A 21,737-nucleotide genomic window follows, 5' to 3' on the forward strand; every position below is an offset into this window, starting at 1 on the left:
AGAGATATCAGGGGGTACATAGTTTGGAGAAAAGCAAGGTGGCCATTTGGGTTTGTCTTTCTGGAAGGTGAAACTTTGCTTAAGTACATGAGGCTTTTTGTTGTTATTTTTCCTACTCCTGAAGAATCTATTGAGCTTTCCACCTTTTGAGCACAGCAGGTGCCTGTGCGATTACTGCAGTACAATGCAAAAAGAAGAGGAGAAAGCATTGGTGGGGGGGATCCTGGCAAACATTATTTGAAGCATTAGAAGAGCACAGCAGAATGACTCCCTGACCATCACTGATGAAAGTGCCACTCGTTGAGCTCGCCAGCATTCCAGCTTAGCATTTTTATAACAATTTAATTACTGCTGTATTGGATACTACTGTATTGAACATAGCTAGCATCTAATGCTCTGGAAGTGTACTGTAAAGAAAATGGAGAATATCAAACAGGCAGCCAGACTGTAATGAGTTTTCTCATCCTGTTAGGTAATGTCTCCGTAACAGCTCCAATAACTGTTCTGTTCTTTTTTTTCTTTTTTTTTCAAGATACCATGTCCTTCATTTGATAATGCTTTCTTTTTCCATTAAATCCACAATCTTTTTATCTAAATGTAATATTACTGTTAAATATATTTTGTTTTCTACTTTCTGCTGGTTCTCCATGCATGCTAGAGGTGTCACAGTGGGCCGTGCTTCAGTTTGGCAGGGACACCTTGTTGTCATTTCATCAGAGCCTTCTCTTTGGAGGATGGCTGAGTGGTGCAGACCTGCTGCTGCAACTTGATCTCACCATGGTGGGTGTCACATAGCTGTGATCTGAAAATACTGACATGTAGGGAATGCTCTGAATGCCCTAAAGAGATTTTGTTGGGGAGGCAGTCTTTCTATGTAATGGTAGATTGTTAGAATTTCTGGCATGAGCTTGTTGGCATCATTAAGCATAGCTCAACATGTGCTTCACAGGATGCTTTTGTCTTTGCTGCTGTACCTTCTCCTGGGGACAAAGAATAGCTGTGCAAGCAGAAAAATTCAGCCTGGGAGTCTCCTGCAGTATCAGTCCCAGCACAAGGTGCTGCTGGGTGGGAGAGGTACAGGAGCCCTTCTGCATGGAGCAGAGGAGAGCAGATGAGGAAAGCCTGTCCCAGTGGCAATGGTTATCTCTTCTAGAGGAGAAAACACATGAGGAGCAGCTGAAGTCACGTAATTTGCTCAGCCCAGAGCAGAGGAGCGGAGGTGAGGCTTCATGGCTGCTGCAGCTACGCACAGGAAACGGAGGGCAACGCTGAGCTCTGCTGTCTGGTGACCAATGATAGAACCCAAGAGAATGGCATGAAGCTGAGACAGGGGATGATCAGGTTGATTATCAGGAGGTTTTTCACCCCAGGGCAGTGATCACGACACCGAGCTTGCCAGAGTTCTAGAAGCATCTGCACAAAACTCTTAGACCTTTGGTCTGATTTTTGGTGGTATGTGTGGAGCCAATATTCTCTTCTGGTAACTTCTGTTAATTAGTGGGCCATTATTTACTCATCGGGGAATCATTTTCTGGCTCTTCCTCTGGTAGAAGAGATGGAATTATCCCTAGCATACCTGCACCATCAGCAAGCTTAAAATCCTCTCCCATCTCTTAATCTTCTTTTCTAAAATGTAGTAATCAACCAGGCAGATTGGTCTTAGGATTCCTAAAAAGTTTTACTTTATACTTTGCCACCAGCTTCACTTCATTGTCTTGCAGTCCCTGCAAGGGACGCAGCTGCAGAAGTGGTCTTTAAAATGCTGGAGATGAGCATGGTATAAATGAGTTGTTTATCGGTCGCTGACATTTGCTGAAATCTAGAGTTTCAAAGTTGTCCTTTAAACACCGGAGCACAAACCTGCTATGGCAATAAGCCCAAAGGTCAGTTTACTTATGTGAGTGATCCCTGGAGAGACGCATTTGTAATATTCTGCTGGCCTTTGGTGTGCAAGATGAGAAAAGAGTCACCCCAGTGCTGGGGACACAGGCTGGCATGTTCTAGTTCTATATGACTGAGGTCACAGTTCTTTCAGCTGGTTCCAACTGGAGTATCTTGGTAATCTGGTGTTGAGCACTGCTTCCAGCAGTTACTTGTCAGTGTTGATTCTTCTCACAGTTTCCATTCTTTAACCATTCAACTTTAACCATTAGGCCTGATCTAATTCCCCTTGAAGTTGAGCCCGCAGACTTTGGCAGAAGTTTTAGATAATCCCAGAATCAGAAGCTCCTTGAGGCAGAAATTCTGTTGTTGTTTTACATATCTATATTGCTGCACCCATCTGTACTGCCGTAAAAAATAGTGATTAAAGAACTGATATCATCTGATTGTGCTGTCTATAAGAAAAAGGAGGGACCTGCCCTTAAACGAAATAAACAAGCCTCAAGCAGCTAATTTTCCCTGTTTGTATTCCCAAGTCTTTCTAATGTCACAGCAGATCTGGTTGTGAAAGCAGTGAATTCACTTTCCCTTTTGAAAGGCACTCACACACTGTAGCATAAAGAAAACCAGTTATGCTAATGGTGAGCACACACACACATCATCCGTTGCTTTCTTTCTGTCTTTGCCCTGCAAGCATATATACTTTTGCAGCGGAATTATTCTCGAGACTTACAAAACAGACAAGCAGAAAGTGTATGGGAGCTGGCCTCGTAAGTTCAGCACAGCTTCACTCGATCTGCACAGATACAGGGATTTCTCCATGCATCAGGTGTGCCTCAAGTCCTGTTCTGTCCATACAGACTCGGCTGTGCATCCCCATCTGGCTTGATGCTACACTTGCACTTGCGTGAGCTGTCTTTGCTTCAGGCAAAGTGCTGTATGCATCAGCACAACTCTGAAGCAAAGACGCCAGTGCAAAAACTTCTTAGCACTGAGCTGGAGCTGAAAGTTTGTGTCTTGATGGAATCCTTACATGCGAAATGTGTGATAGCAACACGGGAAGTTCTTCTGCTATTAATTACAAATGCATCCTAGCAAGAGTATTACCCTACTCATATTTCTTTTTTTGTTCCCCATTTTTTTACAGTGTTTTCTACAAACAGCACCTGCTTCAGCTGTCTGTGTTAGAAGGAAATAAAATATAACTGTAACAATGCAGATACAAGTGTGATTTTTATTGTAGGCTTTTCTGCCTGCTTATTTCCTTGTCATGTGCTTATTGTCTCTTAACTTGTACTTGATTTTTTAGCTCCTTGGGAGGGGACCATCTTTTTGTTCTGTGTTTGCACAGCATCTGAGGCTGTCATGCCCTGGTTCTTCACTAATCCTGATAAGTGCTCCAGCAGTACAAATGGCAATTTGAGATGCAAACAAATCAACATTCTTCTCACTCATTAAACATTTTTTTTTTCTCTGTGATGATTTGAAATAGAATTGCATTTCATTACAGTTCAGCTGGGAATTGCCAGTTTCTCTTCCAACCTCTGTTACGAGCCTCCTGGTACAGCCTCCTTCTGCAGTTGACCAAGAAGTACTTGGCAGGCAATTTGCAGACTCTGAAAAACAATAGGTTGTACTATTTTAACCTGGCTTTGTCCTAAGCTGGAACAGGCTGAATTGGCATTTGGGGTAGCGAGGAAATGTGATTTGATGTGCCAAGTCAACTGCACTTGCTTTTCGGTGGCTGCTGTGGACAACTTTTGTCCGCTTTGTCTGGTGGAGAGGTAGAGGGGCTATGCTGGCCCCAGCATCTCAGCAGTACCAGGCAAGTCTCAGTAATTCTCTATAACAGGGCCTGAATGAAGCAAGGGATTACTTTGCCCTTAAATTGAAGATTAATGCTTATTTTTCTGGGACAGAAAACACAGCCTGTTTTCTAGAAGGATAGTGTCCACTGAAACAGGATTATATTTGTATTATTATTGCAGGGACATTTGTGAAGTAGATTTCTGTACTACAGTAAAGAGCCATGACCCCTCACAGAGTTATCTTTTAAGCTGCATGCTAAACCCATGGAAGCTTACGGCTCAAAGCTAATGGGGATTTAACTTCTCACTGAAAGGAATTTGGAGCCTAACGCTATTTAGATGCTCTTTGCTCTCATTGATTAAATGTTCAGTACTCTGCAAGGAACCTAATGGAATCATAACTGTATGAATTTTCCATCTAACAAAGTGAATGCCGGGAGAGACCCCATGCAATATTTATTAGAGAAGGAATTTGATCTTAAAAGTGAAAGTACTTTTTTGTTTGTACAGAAAAAAAAAAAGAATTTGAGTAAGATCTTAGGTTTTCAGAGTCTCCCACAAAACCATTTGGTGGAAATAAATCCAGTTTCTGTATTGTGATCTCTGGGATTCCTATTATGGTTTTCACTGCTTTCCTTGTTTACAGTGTTCCCTCACTCATTTCTGAAAACTATTTTGAAGAACTGTTTAAAATGATTCTATTTAAAAATAATAAAACTGCCAAAGAAAACCCCAAATCTTGCTTTTCACTCCCAAATTGAATTGTGCGCTGGAGATTCAAGAGCACTACATACCACCAGGGATCACTGGTACTTTCTGAGACGCAGCAATGACAGCTTCTGAGGGATGAGTGTAGGAGAGCTATAGTCTTGGTACAAGACACTGAGCTGTGAGCAGCATGTGGCACCGTGTCCTGTGGCAGCACACAGGGATTCCAGTCATGGTCTCTTCGGTTGCTGCAGTTCTGAGAGTTTTCCTTCTTCAATATCTTGAGTGCTTTCTGACTTCTGGCTAGTGGTAATGACGAGTGTGTTCATTCTGTACTTGTTTGTCATTAGAGCTTTGGTGGTTTATTCCTGGAGAAAACTGTGATCTCTGGCAGGAAAGAGATCTGTTCAGATGGAAGCCTAAGCAGTGAGGTATGAGCACATGGCCTAGTGTTTCACTGTCCTGCTCTTTTCTGTGTTGCCCTGCCTGAATGTACAGCCCTGTCTCCTTTTTTTTACTTAGGGACAAGGGATGGTGTGACGTAGGATCTCATCTTCCTTCCAGTGCCTCAGTAAGCTCTGTGGGCTGACAGCTTGGGTTGATTGCTTCTCTAAATGTACCAAACTTTTTAAATTTCCATTTTAAAAGAGAAAGAGAGAGAAAGGTAGGCAAGAAATGAGCACTCAGAAATTTGCACTCCAAGTCACTGTTAGTGTTCACATTATATTTATACGTATTTATTTGCACTTGAATATTCCAGGTATGGCCAATGATATCCCCAGTTGAAATGGTTGATAGTTAAAACATTCCTGAAAAGAGAAACCTGGACTGGCTGGAGAGTAGGGGTTCAACAAGGACAAGTGTAGAGTCCCACAGCTAGGGAGGAAAATCCCTTCATTAGTGCAAGTTAGGATCTGATTTACTGGAACAGAGCTCTGCAGAGAAGGACCTGGGTGTTCTGGTGGACAGCAGGTGGCCACGAGCCAGCAGTGTGCTCTTATGGCCAAGAAGGCCAATGGTATCCTGGGGTGCATTAAAAAGAGTGTGGCCAGCAGATCGAGAGTCAGTGCTCCCCATCTGCTCTGCCCTGGTGAGGCCACATCTGGCGTTCTGTATCCAGTTCTGGACTTTAGCAGGGGAGCTTGGTGATCTCCAGAGGTCCTTTCCAACCCCTACAATTCTGTGATTCTGTGATTTTATCTATGTGACGCCTTTCAGTAGATATTCCTGACATTGAAGATACAAATTCTTACATGAATGATTGTCCTGAATTTGTTCATTTTTTGAAACTCTTAGTCTTGTCCATTGGAGAATGCAAAAGATAATCTTTGAAATTTTGAAAGTGCTTCCAGCCTTGTTCTATACAACAAAACTGGGGGATCTTTGAAGCATTTCAAGTTGTTCCCAAAGAGAAAAGATTGTAGGCAGTATGGCTCCAGTTTTCAATTGCCCTGTGATTCCTTTGAGATGATTAAAAATGAAAAGTCACAGGGGGATGGAAATTAAGTTGAATGCTGAGAACTCTGACATAGACTTGCTGCATGACTTTGAGGAAGGCATTTTAACTTGCCTCTGTGAGCATAAGCATCTAAAACGGGTATAATCATACACAGCATAATAATTTCCCTCGGTGAATGCCATTTTCAGTCTATCTTGAACTACTTAATGATTTGTGTGACTGCTGGAATAACAGCATTCTCTAAAACTGTAATGCCCTTATGTATTTTTTCACATAATCACCAGTGGTTGAAATATTTGTTCTGACACTTGAGATTACTCATATAAACAGGAAAAATTACAGCATACTGGTGATGCCAGACACCTTGAATTCCATCTGAGCATGTGGGAGATTGGAAAAGGAGCTATAAATACTAACAGTGAGGGTAAGCAGTATGCGTGAGCAGCACATGAGAAATTCTAAGTTTACTTATTCCTGAGGTTTAGATAATATATTTTAAAATACTGGTTTACGTATGTTAGCATTAGATGCAAGACAACTCTTAAGAATCTGAGCGCTCCAAGGGCTGACTGGAAAAATATGTGCTTGGTTCCATTTTCTATTTCACATGAAGCCATGCTTTTAGGCTGTACTTTGGGCAGAGTTACAGGGAGTATGATTACCCAGTCCTACCGTCATGTCACTGTAACCTCAGTTTTTGTTTTGAGCTGGTGAAGCATTCTGCCTTGCAGACAACCAAAAGGTCCAGTTTGATTTTTAGTGGATAACAAACAGGTCCTACAGTGATTTTTCTCAAAATGTGACTGCTAATTTCTACGTTCTGCTCCCAGATTGCCTGTTTCAGACACTTTCCCTCTCCATTACAAGAGACGTGCATAGCTTAATTGTAGAGATCAAAATGTCACATAGTGTAGCAAATGAGCTGTGTCACCTTTTACAAAAAATGTAGTACGTTTTTTAGCTACTGCTTGCAGGTTTTGACAGTGGTCTTTTTTAATTTGCTGTTGCTTAGGTAAGGGACACTTGTGCAGTGCAGCTATTCTCTGCTGGGTACTGTTCCTTCTGAGTGTAAGCTCTTCAAGGTAGCACGAGCATCTCTTTCTAGATCAAACTGTAGGCATCTTGTTTATCACCAAACATTATACTTCTGGGGTTTACTGAATATTTACCAGCTAAAATTTGCTTTTCAGATCATGCAGAGGTGGATATGTCTGCATTTATTTTTGGGAATTAGCATAATATTATTGGAAGCCTGATGAATAGCCTATGGACCATTGCAACTAGAATTCATGCATTCATTATTTGTGACATTTCTTAAACTAGAACCAAATAGATCCAGTTTATTGAAACAGGAACTGTGAAACTTAAGAGAAGAATAATCTATTGATGGATGAGGTGAGAAACCTTAACACATCCAGTGTAATACACATGTCTAGAGGAAATTGTAACGGAAACTGTTGAGCAAGATCAACTGTAGGCTCTATCTGTATTTATTACTAATTTGTCATTTTGAAATTTTCTGTACTAAATTATTGACAACCTGTGACTCTTTTGATCACTCTGTCGACTCAGATGCTAGCGATGTGTTACATTTAGAGATGTGAATCAGGGCAGTGGTCCAGCCTTTGGTTTCACTGTGATTCACTGTGACAGAATTTCATGTTTGTTTAGTTTCCACTGAGCTGCTTTGAACAGAAATATAAAAATTTCTCCTTGGCATTGAAACTGTATTTTTGGTTCCTTGAGTGTTAGCTGAAAGTTGGATTTTATTCATAGAACACAGTCATTTAACTTGCAAACAATTCAGTGGCTGGATCAGCCCACACGATAGTCTACACAAAATGAAAGAGAAGAAAAATGGCACATTGAAGACTCTTCTTGCAGTGTGACACAGAAGTATGGGAAAGCCTGGGAATGTAATCTCCAGCTCCACCATTACAGAGAGGTCCCTGGTGCTGGTGGGAAGGAGAAGGCATCTCAAGGGGCTGCCTGGCCAAGACTAGCTGCTGCTTTTCCTCCTACAGCTTCTTGACTTCTGTGACAGCTTTGGTAGCAAAATAGGAGCTTTTGGTGATCTGCTGTGGATATTGTAGTGCTGCTGGTTGCAGACTGGTTCCTCTGCCCTATTCAGGTCGTGAAAACCATGGGTTTCATAGACTGCTCCCTTGCAATCCTGAGAGCAGTCTGTTTTCTCCCCTTACCGTGTACCTTGGCAGAACCTTGTCACACCATTTACTTTTATTTTTTCTCTATGATAGTGTAAATAGATAGGAAATGCATATTCTGCTTATCATTTAATGCCTTTACTTTTCACAGGAAATAAGGATAGCACTGGGGTTTCTATTTATAACAACACAGGCTTAACCTTGTCACATTTGCAAAGAGCAATTAGATGGGGACCTGGACACTGGGCTGCTGTTTGGACTGAGTGTCTCCTTACCTCACTGACAAAGCTCTCTTACCTACGCAAAGCTGCAGACTGCAAAGTGCTTCAAACAGGAAATAACTTCATTTCAGGGACAGAAGGGTGTGATGAAGCTTGCCACTGCTGCTTAAAACAAATTCAATTGTAGATCATTTTCAACCATCCCATTTGCAGCCCACCAGAAGCTTGAGATTGAAGGTCACTTACCAGCAGCCTTTTGGTACCAATTGCTAATGCCTTCCCTTCTGGTGAATTTAGTCTAAAGATGTGTCCTTCTCCCAAGTCGTGACTCAAACCTGTCTCTCTAAGGAATGAAGCAACATCTGCTGAATTCAGCTGAATGAACTTTAAACCAGCAGAAAGTGGTACATTCTTTGTCTCACTGAAGGGTGGGAAATGGCTGAAATGTAAAGTGGATTTGTATTCTCACAAGGTGTTTATTAATCATTTCCCTGAAGATCTAACCTCTTGGGGGAAAGTCAGTGGTGTTGCTGGATGTTACTTGTCTGAATGTGATAACGGAGACTTCTGTAGGAAACTGAGTGGCAGAACTCAGAAAAAGTACTGTTGACTGTTTTTGAGTTTATGCTCGTGTTAAAGGCTTTGAAAGAGTGATGTGACATGTCCTCACAGATCATCTCATCCATGAACTCTTTTCTTCAAATATTTGGATCTTAGTTTTGATGATGCCACCAGAACCCGGACATTTTTACGTATGTCTTCACTGTAATGAGCGCAGTTTGAGTGAGTTTAGAAGGAAGCCAATAAGTAAATTTGGGAGTTGTGGTACTAAATTAACTTTAATTCAGTCAATTCTTTGTCTCCGTGAATCTCAATTCAGTTGACAGGAATGTGAAGTGCTCTGCGTTTAGACTGGCATAGTTTGTGTGCAACTTCTGAGTTTTTTGCAAATGTTTTCCTTTCAGTTATAACTAGCTCTGAAACCATTTGGGATATAAGCCTACTACACCACAAGTTCCATGTTTTAATATTTCGTCAAGCAAAATGACAGAACTGTGCTGAAGGATTGACTTGCCCATCCTTTGCCCTTCCAAAGCCCTCATACCTCCAGTGATTTCTTCTAGGTTTGCTATTGCCTTTTTTTTTCTTCTTCTTCTTTTTACAGTATCACTTTAGCAGCTGTTGGATGGCTCTGACTTGTTAACACAGGCTTGCAGTTGTCCTGGTGCACTCACTTCAGCACACGAGAGTCAGACGGCCCTTTCTTACTGAATAAGTTGATAAAAGCAATTGATCTAATCACATTCAATACTGTGGGCTTGAGAAACTTCTTAACTGATTTCCTAATGCAATATTGATAGATCTGAAGTATGGTGAAGGACATGGCCAGCTCCTCTTCTGTACACCAGCTTTCAGAGCGGATGAATTTGGATTTATGGGAGATTTGGAAAACCTCTGTGTTTTGGATATAGATATCAGTAATGTGGAAATAACTTTAAGAGGCTTCTGTGCGATATTTTCTACTTAGTGTTGGTAGCTGTCTCCGATTGCTTACTTAAGACAGAATGAACGCATGAAGAGAAGACTCTGCTTTTTCCCTGCAAAGAAGACATCCTGGATCATCTTTATTTGAGCAGATTCAGGCGTGTTGTTCCCCTTACTTTCATATTGTAAATGTACACTTCTTGAGCTCATTCCTGTTGTAATGAAAGAGCTTTGCTCTGCAGAACTGGCTTCTCTTCAGCGGTCTTTATTTTCCCTCCTGGGAAACAGTTTCAGTGTGTCAGAAAAGTCTCAGTTCCACAGAACTGTTCAGCCAAGAACCTGACCAAATCTGTCTGTAGTATTTCTCTCATTAAAAGCCAGCTTCTTTCTCTTAAAAAAGAAAGAAAGAAAAAAGAAAGAAAGAAAGAAAGGAAAGTCATCTGTGAAGAGTAACAAAGGATTAATTGTGGAGACTGGGTACTTGGCAGAAACTGCATATAAATGAAGTGCTTTTTTGGAACTGCATTGCCTGTCTCACAGATGAAAAAATAAATGTGAAGTATTCAATGTGTATCAGCAGATTAATTCATTTGACTGCCACTTCCGCTTCTCTTCTCGTTATGGGGAGGGGAGCTCAGGAAATTGGAATTCTAATTGCTTGACCGCAGTTTCTAATTTGTGGTGTACCAAAAGGGCACGGATCATTAATTAGTACTGGATATAAGGATCTCTGAGGTTGAGGTACAGCATCAGACGGATGAATTTAGATAACTCTTTACTGAAATTACAGTCTATCAGTAAATTGAGTTACAGTAATGAAAGCATTTGAATTTTTTCTCAGTCTCTGCAAGTTTCTGTCTTTGCAGAATGCGTTCTGATGGTCTTAAAGAATGTAACATTCTTATACAAGTATATATTTAATAACTGTGTTCACCTTATAAATATATCCCTGCATCCTTTAGGCATGTGTAAATATATCCATATTTCCATATCATATATATCCGTATTAGGAGTGTGTACACATGTACAAGCATAGTCGTGCATAACTTGGAGTTATTGTTCAATTGCATGCCTTATTTCATTTTATTTAATGTTTTGGGTTTTCATTCTCTCAGGTAGCATCACTGGCAGTTTTAAGAAGTATGAGGACAGTCTTCTTTATAGCTGCTTGCTTTTTCAGTCAGTACCTGGATTAATGCTGCTACACCCAAAGGGAAATGTGGTGCTTGAGTGTAATGGTCTGAAAACTGAACATTATCAACATTATTACTTTAAAGTCCAATAGTCTGTATTATATATTTTTAGTAGTTTAAAAACTTGATGGTGTGACTCCAGTTGCACATTAACACTGCTGCATTCAAGATTCTCAGATAGTGCAGCAAAGAACGGGAATATGCCCACAGTACACACTGGTATCAACTTGTTTTCTATTAGCTGGATATGGGTAGACTGTAAAATGTAGTCCTATGGAGTCACCATAAATTTCCAGGTGTCATAGGGTTTCTGGTGCAGTGGTATAAACACAGTGCTCTGCAGGATTTGCATCCAGAGTTTGGAGGTAAATAGGAAATATTTGCTGGTAAAATGTGTGAATCATCTCAACAACATTTTAGCTAAAGTCATAAACTGGACCTTAGTTGTAGGTGTATAATTACGGGCATTAACAAGACCAAATGGAAAACAACAGCTCTGAAAAAAAGCCAATTCTGATTGGTTGAAGCTCTGCCACCTGTTCTGTTTCTACATTCCATTTGTACATTTACCTGTATCTGTGTAGGGGGCTTTTGATAAACGAAACACATCTGAAAATGCAGGAGCCTTAAAGCCTGTTCTGTAAAACTATAGAATTCAGCAATTAATCTGTGCTTTTATTTGGTGGGAATTAGGAAGTAATTAGTGGAAATATGCTAAAATAATTTCTTTTAGACAGGAAACATGCATTCACTTAATTTTTTTAGTTCTCTTGTAGAATTTTGTAGGAAGATGGTGTTCAACAGTGTGTTTTGCCCATTTATCAGTGGACCTTTAGTCATGTAAGTCTCTGGGGCCGAGTATCCATTTCTTCTTGAAAGTCAGCAGAAACGAGATGTCAAGGAGCTCAGAACTCTGCAGGAGCCTTCATAACACTCTTTTTCTCCAGATAGTATTCCTGGCTTTTGCTGTATTTGGGACTCGGTTTGTGGAAAGAGGATTACACTCTGCTCTCTCTCTCTCTCTGTCTCCTCCTGCTCGTACTTCCTCTTATACAGGAGTTCCTGAAATAGTGCAGCTGCCTGCCACATATTCACCGCTGTATCGCATGGAAACTTGGTTTCTTGGCTCCTGGAGGGATGACTCTTTTCTGTTCCTGCACCTTGGGAATTAAATTCATACTTTGTGTTCCCACTTACAGTTTAGGATTAGAGCCAGATTTTTCACTTCAGCTTCCTTCCTTCCCTTGCCCCTCTCTCCTTTTCTTAATTAAAAGATGCTCAGGTCTAATGCATAGAGCTGCAGCTGGAAGAGGATGAAAATAGCACATGGAAAATAGTTACGCTGTTGTGACTCAAACCTTTATTTAGCAGCATATTTGCTGGCCTGTCACTGTAGATGAGTTCAAAACCATATCGGGTTACTTTTTTCGAGAGATTAATTGATAATCCCTAATTTTAAAGGAAACAAAGTTTTGTTAGCAAAAGAACATTCTTAGAGCTTTAGCTTTCCTCCTTTCCACGTTAATGGCAAAATCGTATTAATTCAGAGGAAGCAAGAATAGATTCACCAGATCCAAATGTGTTCAGTCTCTCAGATTCCCAAAGTACACCCCAAATGAGATTCCAGCTGTTAAGAGCCAAACCTGTACGGCACAGAGAAAAACTACCCATTATCAACACCTTTGAAAAAGAGATTGTATATGGAATTCTCAGTGGTGAGCACTTATCTTGGCTCACAATTATTCTTGTTCTCTGTTCTGAGATTTCCAGTGCTTTCATTTGAAGCATCAAACAGTTCTGTCTGCTTTCCTCCTTCACCACAATGCCCTTTTCTAATTTTCCCATCTTTTCTGTTATTAAATCATTCTCAGCCTCTTCAACCGAGCTGACACAATGACCTGCACTATTTCCTTGAAATTCTGTCTCACAGCATTTTAATAACGTCCCCAAATAATTTTGCATTACTCCTGCCCTTCCAGCTCATCTTGTTGCTGTTTGAATGGCATCATCGAGTGACAGCAGCCAGTTAGGCAGCCACATCTGTGCAGGTGGGACTTGTTCATTTACACAAGGAGCTTGAAGGTGAGATCCTTCGTTGAAGGACCTCCATTGGGTTTGTAGAGAAGGGCAGCTCCCCACTGAGAATTAATTTCTGCATACAGTACAATTAAGATTGTTTGATATCACTGTATTCGCTATATATATTTGCTACTATATATGTTGAAAGAGGCTGAGAACAGATCTAATCTGGTACTGTGATTAGCACAAAAAGCTTGAACTCAATTTTATTTCCCTAGAGAAGGCTAATATGTGAATTGATTTTTGTTTACTCCAGACGTACATACGAGTAAATCAGCTGAAACTGCTTCCCAACAAGCAGAAGTAGCTCTTGAGATCAGTGACAGGATGCTGAAAGGCATGAACCAGGAGTGAGATGTGAGTTCTCAGCCCTGGGGTATCACTGGAGCATTTTAGATAAGTGAATAATAGATACGCTGTTCCTTCGTTGAATGTTTTTCTTAGAAACTCATCCACCTCACCGCTTCTGTACCTAAAAATTGCTCCATGGGACTTCAGAGCCTGCTGAGCAGAGGTCAGATGGCACTCCTGGCTTTACACTTTGTGGATCCTTATGTTCTTATTTGTCTGTTCTGCACTTTTCCCTTATTTTTGTACTGTGCTGAGATAGGCTGCAATCAAATCTCCACCTTTTGTATTTGCACAATTCTCAGCGCTGTGATGCTGGGCATACGAAGGCTGCTTCAAAAGTATTGCTTCCTTTTTTGTTATGTTGGCTCACAATGTCAGAGGCAGATATTGGTGATACAGCAGTAGAGGTGGAAGCTTTGCACCAATATTCCAATACATGTTGTTGTCTCGTGACAGATGGCAGCAGAGGGGCAGTCTGATAAATTGGCGTCTAACATGGAAAAGTGTATGAAGCAAAGGTGTAGAACTGGATTCCACTATGTGGAAAAAATAGCATGCATTGACACTTGCTGAACATTTATGGAGACCAGACAGTGACGTGATATGCAGTGCATTTCAGCAGTGGTGGCAGTGACGTGAAAGACAGGCTGTGTTCAGGATAGCGATGCACAGCTGTTACACCATGAAATAGAAAGTCTTGATAGCTCATCCATGGGAATTAGCTAATAGTGGTGGCTAAGTTGAAAAATAGTGTTTCATAGCTGAGAATTTGCTCTATCAAAAAGTATTATTGTTCTCTTTGTATCTCTTGTATTTTCCAATGGAATAAAGAGTAGGCATTACTTTTAGAGTAACCTGCATACAAATAATAAACAGTGCTGAGAGTTGGTATCAGTTCAAAGAATTCCCAATGAATGGAACTACTGAATATCCATTCATTCTTTTGTTTTTCTCCTCTTCTTCTTTTGTTTTAAATAGTGAAGTACATGAGAGAAGCAACACCCTATGTGAAGAAGGGCTCTCCAGTTTCAGAGATTGGATGGGAGACACCTCCTCCAGAATCTCCCCGCCTGGGATGTGTGTCTGCTGACCCACTGTCACAGCTTTCGCTCTCCATCCACAGGGACAAAAAGACAATACCGCTCAAGATGTGCTTTGTGACACGCAACGTGACGGTGTCAGACCCTGAAAACAGGTGAGCAGGGGTTTTATCATAGAATCATAGTTTGAGTTGGAAGGGGCTCTTAAAGGCCATCCCGTCCAACTCCCCTGCAGTGAACGGGGACAACTATAGCAAGATCAGGTTGCTCACAGCTCCATCCATCCTGACCTTGAATGTCTCCAGGGATGGGGCATGCACCACCTGGGTTTTGACTGGGGCTGGGAGTTTGCATTGAATAGCTGTTGGCCTCTTCATCTGTAGAGCTGGGGAGCAGGAGCTGGTGATGGGCTCTAGGCCTTGCAGCAAGGAGCAAGAGGAGAGCACTGATTTGAGAATGTGATGTCCTTGTGTCTGAGCCCAGGGGTGCTGGGTTGAGGGCCCAGCTCTGGATAAATAGAGGCACGTCAGCTTTTGGGTTGTGCTGGAAAAACTCCTGAGAGCAGTAATTCAACATTTTTATTAGAAATAGAATCATGTGTTTTTGTTCTTGTCTGATGAATGTCTGCTTATTCCAGCCTGGTTTAGTCTAATCCCAGTAAATTACATTTTCTTTTTTTTTTCTTTTTTTTTTCTTTTTAATGACTATTATTTTAAGAACGGGCTGTTTTATCCATTCAGTTCTGGGTATTAAAGTCAAGAACAGGAGAAAAGTTCCACTTACAGGACATTAATGTGGAATTTCTGTGACTTCTTGGTTTTTTTTCATAATGTTAAAAATAGGATGAGCTTACCAACGCTTATTTATAACATGTGTGGAACAGCTGCACACTGACAGAAAAGGGACCAGTCGAGTCAGTAACACAGACTGATTCTTCCATTCAAATAATGGCCTTTTTGTTTTTCTTGTGTACTTGCTTATCAAGAAGCAGTGTGGATTGCCTTTGGTTCTCAACAGTTATGTATAGGCATGAGCAAAAAGTACATTTTCATTTGCAGACAGCAATAATGAGAAGAGGGGAGAGCAGAAGGGGGATGGGTTCCCCTGTATTCTCTTCTGCAATTCAGAAACTTTATTAGTATCCATGTAATTTTCTCTCTGTTTTTTTTTTTTTTTTTATATTTGTTGGACCGTCTTACATTTTTTGCTCTTCCTTGTGCAAAAACCTCCAGCTTTCTTATCCAGTGTAGCTTTGCTTTGCTGCTGCTCTTCTTCACACCAACTGGTTATTGCCATATTCAGTGGTAAAGGACTGCTACAGAAGTACAGTTACAAAACTGGTAGCAGTAATTGCTATCAGTCTTTCTCAATTTTATATCGAGTTGACTCTTGATAAGAGCAGCTTTATTCACATATATGTGCAGTTTAAGATGTCAGAGTTTGACAGTTGTATTGCTGGTCGGAGAGTTTGTAGTTCTGCACGCATGGAATATGTTGTAAAGAGCAGGCAGGTCTCGTCATTTGAATCAGCACAGTGTCTTGATGCTTCACACGTCGATGTGATACTTTTAGCGTGTTTCTCTTCTTTTTTTGTCTGTACTGCAATTCTCAACTTCTATCATTCCCTTCATGTAAAAGATGGGAGGACTGATTCAGGGAGGCAAACGCTCACTGCTGTTAGTACTTCTGCGATGGTGCTAACTTTTTTGGAGTGTGCTACAAGCGTACGTTATTAGGTGTAACCAGGAAGTAATGCGTGGGAGAGTCGCACTGCTTACTGTCATGGTTTTCACTTTGTGCTGTTCTCATTTCCTGTGGAAAGAGTGACTTCTGATTTTTACTGTATTCCGACACAATGGGCAGTGTAAGTTGGATTTTTCCATCTAAGTACACAGTACTTCAGATCATGGCAGCTGCAGTGCGGTAGTAGTGTCCCACACACTTGTGTCTTCACTCATTTCAGTTTTTAAACAACTCTAAATACCGGCACTAGTATTTCTCAGTGGAAATGCTATTATAATGCAATGAGCCTTTCCCACTGAAATCTATCCCAAGATAGAATCCGATCCCAGAAGAATAATTGGATCTTTGTTCATAGCAGAGACCAAACCGTGTCCTTACATGCTTTATGACACTTCTGTTTTATAACCGAGTGACCTGACACACATAGATCTTACAACTGATGGTGTCACTTTGCGGTGCGGTTTTAGAAGAGCAGCGCTGGCAGGCTGCCAAAGCATGTGCTGACCATAAAAGGTCTCCTTTGGATTACATCTGAACTTATTTTCAGGGATTGCTGAGACCAACTGTGGATGTAGGAAGCATGAGGTGTCCAGAGTAGATGTTTCTCCAGCACTGGTCACAGCAGTGTGGTGGGACCAGGCCTAACTGGTTCAACTTTCAACATGAGAAGGTACCTATTTTAAAGGATCCAGAAGGAGACGCCTGTTTGTTGAGCTGAATCACCTTCTTAGAAAGTTGGGCTGAAACATGGATTTAGCAGGCATGGAGGAAGTTAAACTTCTCGCTTTCCTAGTAGAGCTGGTGGCTTTGCTTTGGATTTCTGCTTCTTCTTTTAGACTAGACTCGGTTAAGAAATTACTTAGTCTTTGTCTACCCTCCAGTAGTTTAATGAGCTTGTTGTTTCAGAGCAGAGGTGAGATTTGGTGCCTTTGGAGCAGTGGTTCTCAGATGTCTGCTTTGCCCAACCTGCATGCGAGTTCAGCCTTCAGTGAGATAAGGATTGTTTTCTCTGTTAGCTGATTAAAACAGCTGTAAGATATCCAGGAGAAAACCCCATGTAATACAAACTAGCACCAAGCCTTCGTGTGTAGGAAATTTTGGATAGTACAAACATGGCAACAGGAGAAAAGATGCAGAACATTTTAGTTACATCTGTCTCAGTCTCATTTAGACACAGGTGTTGTCATTATATTTCAATCTGGAATAAATAAGGTTAACACAGTTACCACCGATGTCTGTTGTTTGCCTGTGTTGTCACTAACGAGTGTCCTTGATGGCAGCACTGATGGTTAATGTCAGGACACATGGGGAAGCGTCCCCCCCACTAAGGGGACGTGTGGGAATGGTCACAGCTATTAATACCAATAAGCAGTACATCCTACTGCAGTACAGAAAGCTTTTCATCAACTTCTGGTGATAATAGTAAGGAATAACAGGGGTGACCGTAAGGAATAGGAAGGTGAGGCAAACTGGGATCTGGTTACTACAAATGCATCTGGAGATTTAAATTGCTTCATTGCTTTGGTTAAAATAGGGTGGGAGTTTTTTGCATTAAGAGGTATTGATTCACTGAAGTATTTGCAAGATTTACTGCAGAAATGGTGCTCTTCAAATTGGTTCCTTTTGTACACATTCTTTTTAAAAGAATGTTCCTAACATTGTTTAATAACTGGTTGGCAGTGAACAGTGTCAGAGTTGGTGAGACTGAACATGACCCCACCTGGAGTACTGTGTCCAGTTCTGGAGCCCTCAGCACAAGAAGGACATTGAGCTGTGGGAGCAGGTCCAGAGGAGGGCCACAAAGATGATCAGAGAACCTTCCCTACGAGGACAGGCTGAGAGAGCTGGGCTTGTTCAGCCTGGAGAGGAGAAGGCTCTGAGGAGACTTATAGCAGCCTTCCAGTATCTGAAGGGGACCTACGGGAAAGCTGGGGAGGGATGTTTTATAAGGGCAGATAGCAACATAATGAGGGGAAATGGCTTTGAAATGAAAGAGGGTAGATTTAGACTAGATATTAGGAATAAATTATTGACTGTGAGGGTGGTGAGACACTGGGACAGGTTGCCCAGTGAGGCTGTGGGTGACACCTCCCTGGAGGCATTCAAGGCCAGGCTGAATGGGACTGTGAGTAACTGAATAACGTGGTCTAGAGGGAGGTGTCCCTGCCTATAGCAGGGGTTGGAATGAAATGATCTTAAAGCTCCCTTCCATACCAAGCCGTTCTTGTGTGAATTCTAACTGGTGTGACACGTACAAAGAAATTATGTAAACAAGAACAGAAATACCTGTGATTCTGAAGTGAAACGTCAAAATCTTAAATGTAAGACAAACTGGTGAATTTGGGTGTATTTACTTCTATTGCAGTAAAGAATGAAAACAAAAAGTGAAATTTTCTTTAAAATAAAAGCTTAATTTCAACCAGATTTAATACAACATTTTCAAAACCAGACAGCACCAAAAGAACTTGAGTGTATTCCAAACATAAACAAAAGAACGCAAAAATGAAATAAAAATAGAAGCATCTTTAAGTAGAAGTCAGGGAACTGTGACACTGTTGTAGAACAGAACTGTCTAAAAAGGAATTTACTGAATGTTTTCCTAATGCATTTTTAGCTGTGAGGCTGAATGATTATTTATGTGTGGTGTCTGGAATACAAGTAAGAATTCCATGCCTGTTCTGTACAACTCTGTGAAAGGTGAGTGTGTATGGTTTGGGACCCGTCATGCTTCCAGCACGTCCAGTCTCACTGTTGATCTAAAACACAGCTCAATTTAGAAGGGTCACGGGAAGGAATTATAAGACCTTGAGCTTTTTGGTTCCTGCAGCTCTTCAAGATCCTGTCCTGTAATTTAAATGCAAACACATGGGGGCAGGGAGACAGGAGTTGATCATTGCAAAAGAGCCTTGACATGTCTCACCCCACCAGCTTCCTGAGTAGAAACCATGGCCTCGCTGTGATGTTGCCAGGCACGTGCAGCCACTGGTATGCAAAGTGAAGGCTGCCTTCTCCTTGAGGAATGGCGTGATTTAAGCATGAAGCATTGCAGCATGTGGTTTTTTTCCTGCTAACAAGGGAAGGGATGCCTCGACTCACGTAGCTGCTGTGTGAGTGTTGGAGGGTAGTGCTGCAGGGAGGAGCGACTGCACTTACAGATTGAGTTATGGCGGCTCTTGTGGAGTGTAATTCCCATTTATCTTACTTTGCTTTCTGTCTCTTCCCCTATTAAGGAGGTACTTTGATAGCACAGCGCTCAGTGAGGGGCAGCTGATGCTACCTAAGAGTGTTCTGGTTGCTGACAGAAGCACAGGTGGGTGAGGTGCTGAGCAATGAACCCAGGGCTGAAGAGGTGTTGAACTGTTTTTACATACTTATCAGGATTGGCCTCAAGTTAGGAAACTCGAGTCCTTTCCCTATTGCTGTTACTTTGTGTTCTAGATAGGCAAAATAAACCAAAAAGAGTCACAGAATCATAGAATCATTAAGGTTGGAAAAGAGCTCTAAGATCATCTAGTCCAGCTCTCCACATACCACCGATATTGCCCACTAAACCATGTCCCTCTACCTTATCTTCACATTTCTTAAACACCTCCAGGGATGGTGACTTCACCACTTCCCTGAGCAGCCTGTTTCAATGCCTCACTAATCTTGGTGAGAAGTTTTTACTAACATCCAACCTCAACCTCAGCTGGGGCCGTTACTTCTTGTCCTACTGCTGCTACCTGGGAGAAGAGACCAATTTCACCCCGCCACAACCTCCTTTCAGGCACTTGTAGGCAGCAAAAAGGTGATCACTGAGCTTCATCATCTCCAGACGGGAGAAGAGTTCCCTCAGACACTCCTCATGAGACATGTGCTCCAGACGCTTCACAGCTTCACTGACCTAAATGATGATTTATATTTGTAGAGGGGAGAGCACAGTTACTACAATGCTCATGTTACCAGTTAAGAAACACCCACTCCCCACCCTGCATGGAATGCAGGCGTAGCTGCTTGTACTGTTAACTGAGCTGCTCTCTGGCTTTAGACAAAATCTCTGTGAAATGCAAAGAACACTCAATTTGCAGATTTGTTGTGAGCTCCTAAATATCCTTGGATGAAAGGCATATAACACTTAATTATTGTTATTGGTACTGGTGTGTTTTGTTGTTTGAATATCATTAAAGTTGTTGAAGAAGTCATTGAAGCTTGTGAGAGTCGAAGTCCTGATTTATAGCAGGAGTTTTTGTTACTGTTTTTTTTTTTTTTCTTGGTGGGCTGTGTTTATTTTGTGCTTATGTTAAGCTGGAGAAGAAATCAACAATGCAGCATTAGAGTAAAGCAGTTTGAAAGGATCTAATTCAAAACTAGCGATAATCAGGGTGAAATTGTGGCCGAGTGTCTTAATTGTCTAATTGTACCCTTGTGCTTAAACCACACTGTTGTCCTGGGCTGTCACCACGAGGTGTTATAGAGAGATGATCTGCCTATGTGAAGACCTTTGCATCCTTGCTCACAGAGGGTAATGGATTCAGGATCAAGGCTGGGTCAAATACCTGGGTTTTTGCCCTAACCTCCCAGATTTTTTACTCTTCTGGATCCAAATCCTCTGTTCGTGTAAAGCTGGATGTATCTCCCTGTGTTCTTGTTTCTTTACAATATGTCATAACTGCTAATCTTCTAGCCAGATCTGCTCTTTACTGGAAGGGACGAACAAGGAGGAGGTACTTCAGATGTATTTAGTGCTCTCTCTAGTTAGCTGGAGTCAATGCATTCAGGGCAAGGGATGGCAGATGGGAGACCCTTGCAAGTGTATAGTTCTCCTCTCATGGAATTTTGGGTCAAATCTCTTACTGCTAGAGTTAACAGTTGATTCAGGCTGGGCTGTCTTGCAGTCCTGTATCAATGGCATTGTCAGTTCTTTGTGCATTTCTGCAAGTGCTGGTATATTTTGGAATCTGCAAGCATCAGTCCTGCTTAGGGACAGTTTTCTAACTCTGTAGGAGCACTGAAGGCTCTATGCAAGAAGGGTAATTTTTTTTTTTTTCTTTCTCATTATTGAAGTTATTTTGTTATAAAAAGTTATAAAAGTGTTATAAAGTTATATATTGCTCTAGCTCATATGAGCTTATACGTCAGTTTCTCCTTAGCCTTCCTGGCAGACCTCTGAGATCAGACACCTGTGTTAGGCCTGTTCCTTCTATAGAATTGTGTGTTTCAGTCTCTTTTGAGTCCAGTCACCAGCTGATTCTACTGACAAGAAAAAAGAAAAAAAACAGAAGACCTGCAGAGCAATCTCAAGGGTTTTTGTTTACACAAACAAAACAGCAATTCAGCTTGAACTGTGGATCTTCATCACTTTTATTTACTGCTATTTGGGATTGCTTTCCCTACAAAGACTGTTTAATTTTTGTTCTGTTAAGTCATATTAAAGTAGTTGAATAGCTTTCTAATGTCCTGGAGCCCAGTCTCTGGGCTGCAGCTTGAGAACTAAATTACTGTTGGTGCATGGCAGAACTTAGGCACCCACTGAGTTTTTCTGTGGGGAATTCAAGATTGAAGTGTAGAAATCAATAGTTACGATATGCAGTGAATGACCTTCACTTTTTACAGCTCCTGGTAGGG

General features: G+C 41.3%; 1 protein-coding gene across 1 annotated transcript in view; it reads left to right on the forward strand.

Annotated features, from left to right (window-relative positions):
* SNTB1 (syntrophin beta 1) overlaps positions 1-21,737 on the forward strand; it is a gene marked incomplete at both ends in the record, with an annotated part of 103,432 nt that overhangs the window by 38,903 nt on the left and 42,792 nt on the right. The window contains one exon of the mRNA XM_079533819.1: positions 14,329-14,545. Within this exon, the coding sequence (XP_079389945.1) occupies positions 14,329-14,545 (217 nt within the window). The remainder of the gene's footprint in view (positions 1-14,328; positions 14,546-21,737) is intronic.

This window comes from Tetrao urogallus, assembly GCF_951394365.1.
Source record: "Tetrao urogallus genome assembly, chromosome: 3".
NCBI classification, from domain to species: Eukaryota; Metazoa; Chordata; class Aves; order Galliformes; family Phasianidae; genus Tetrao; species Tetrao urogallus.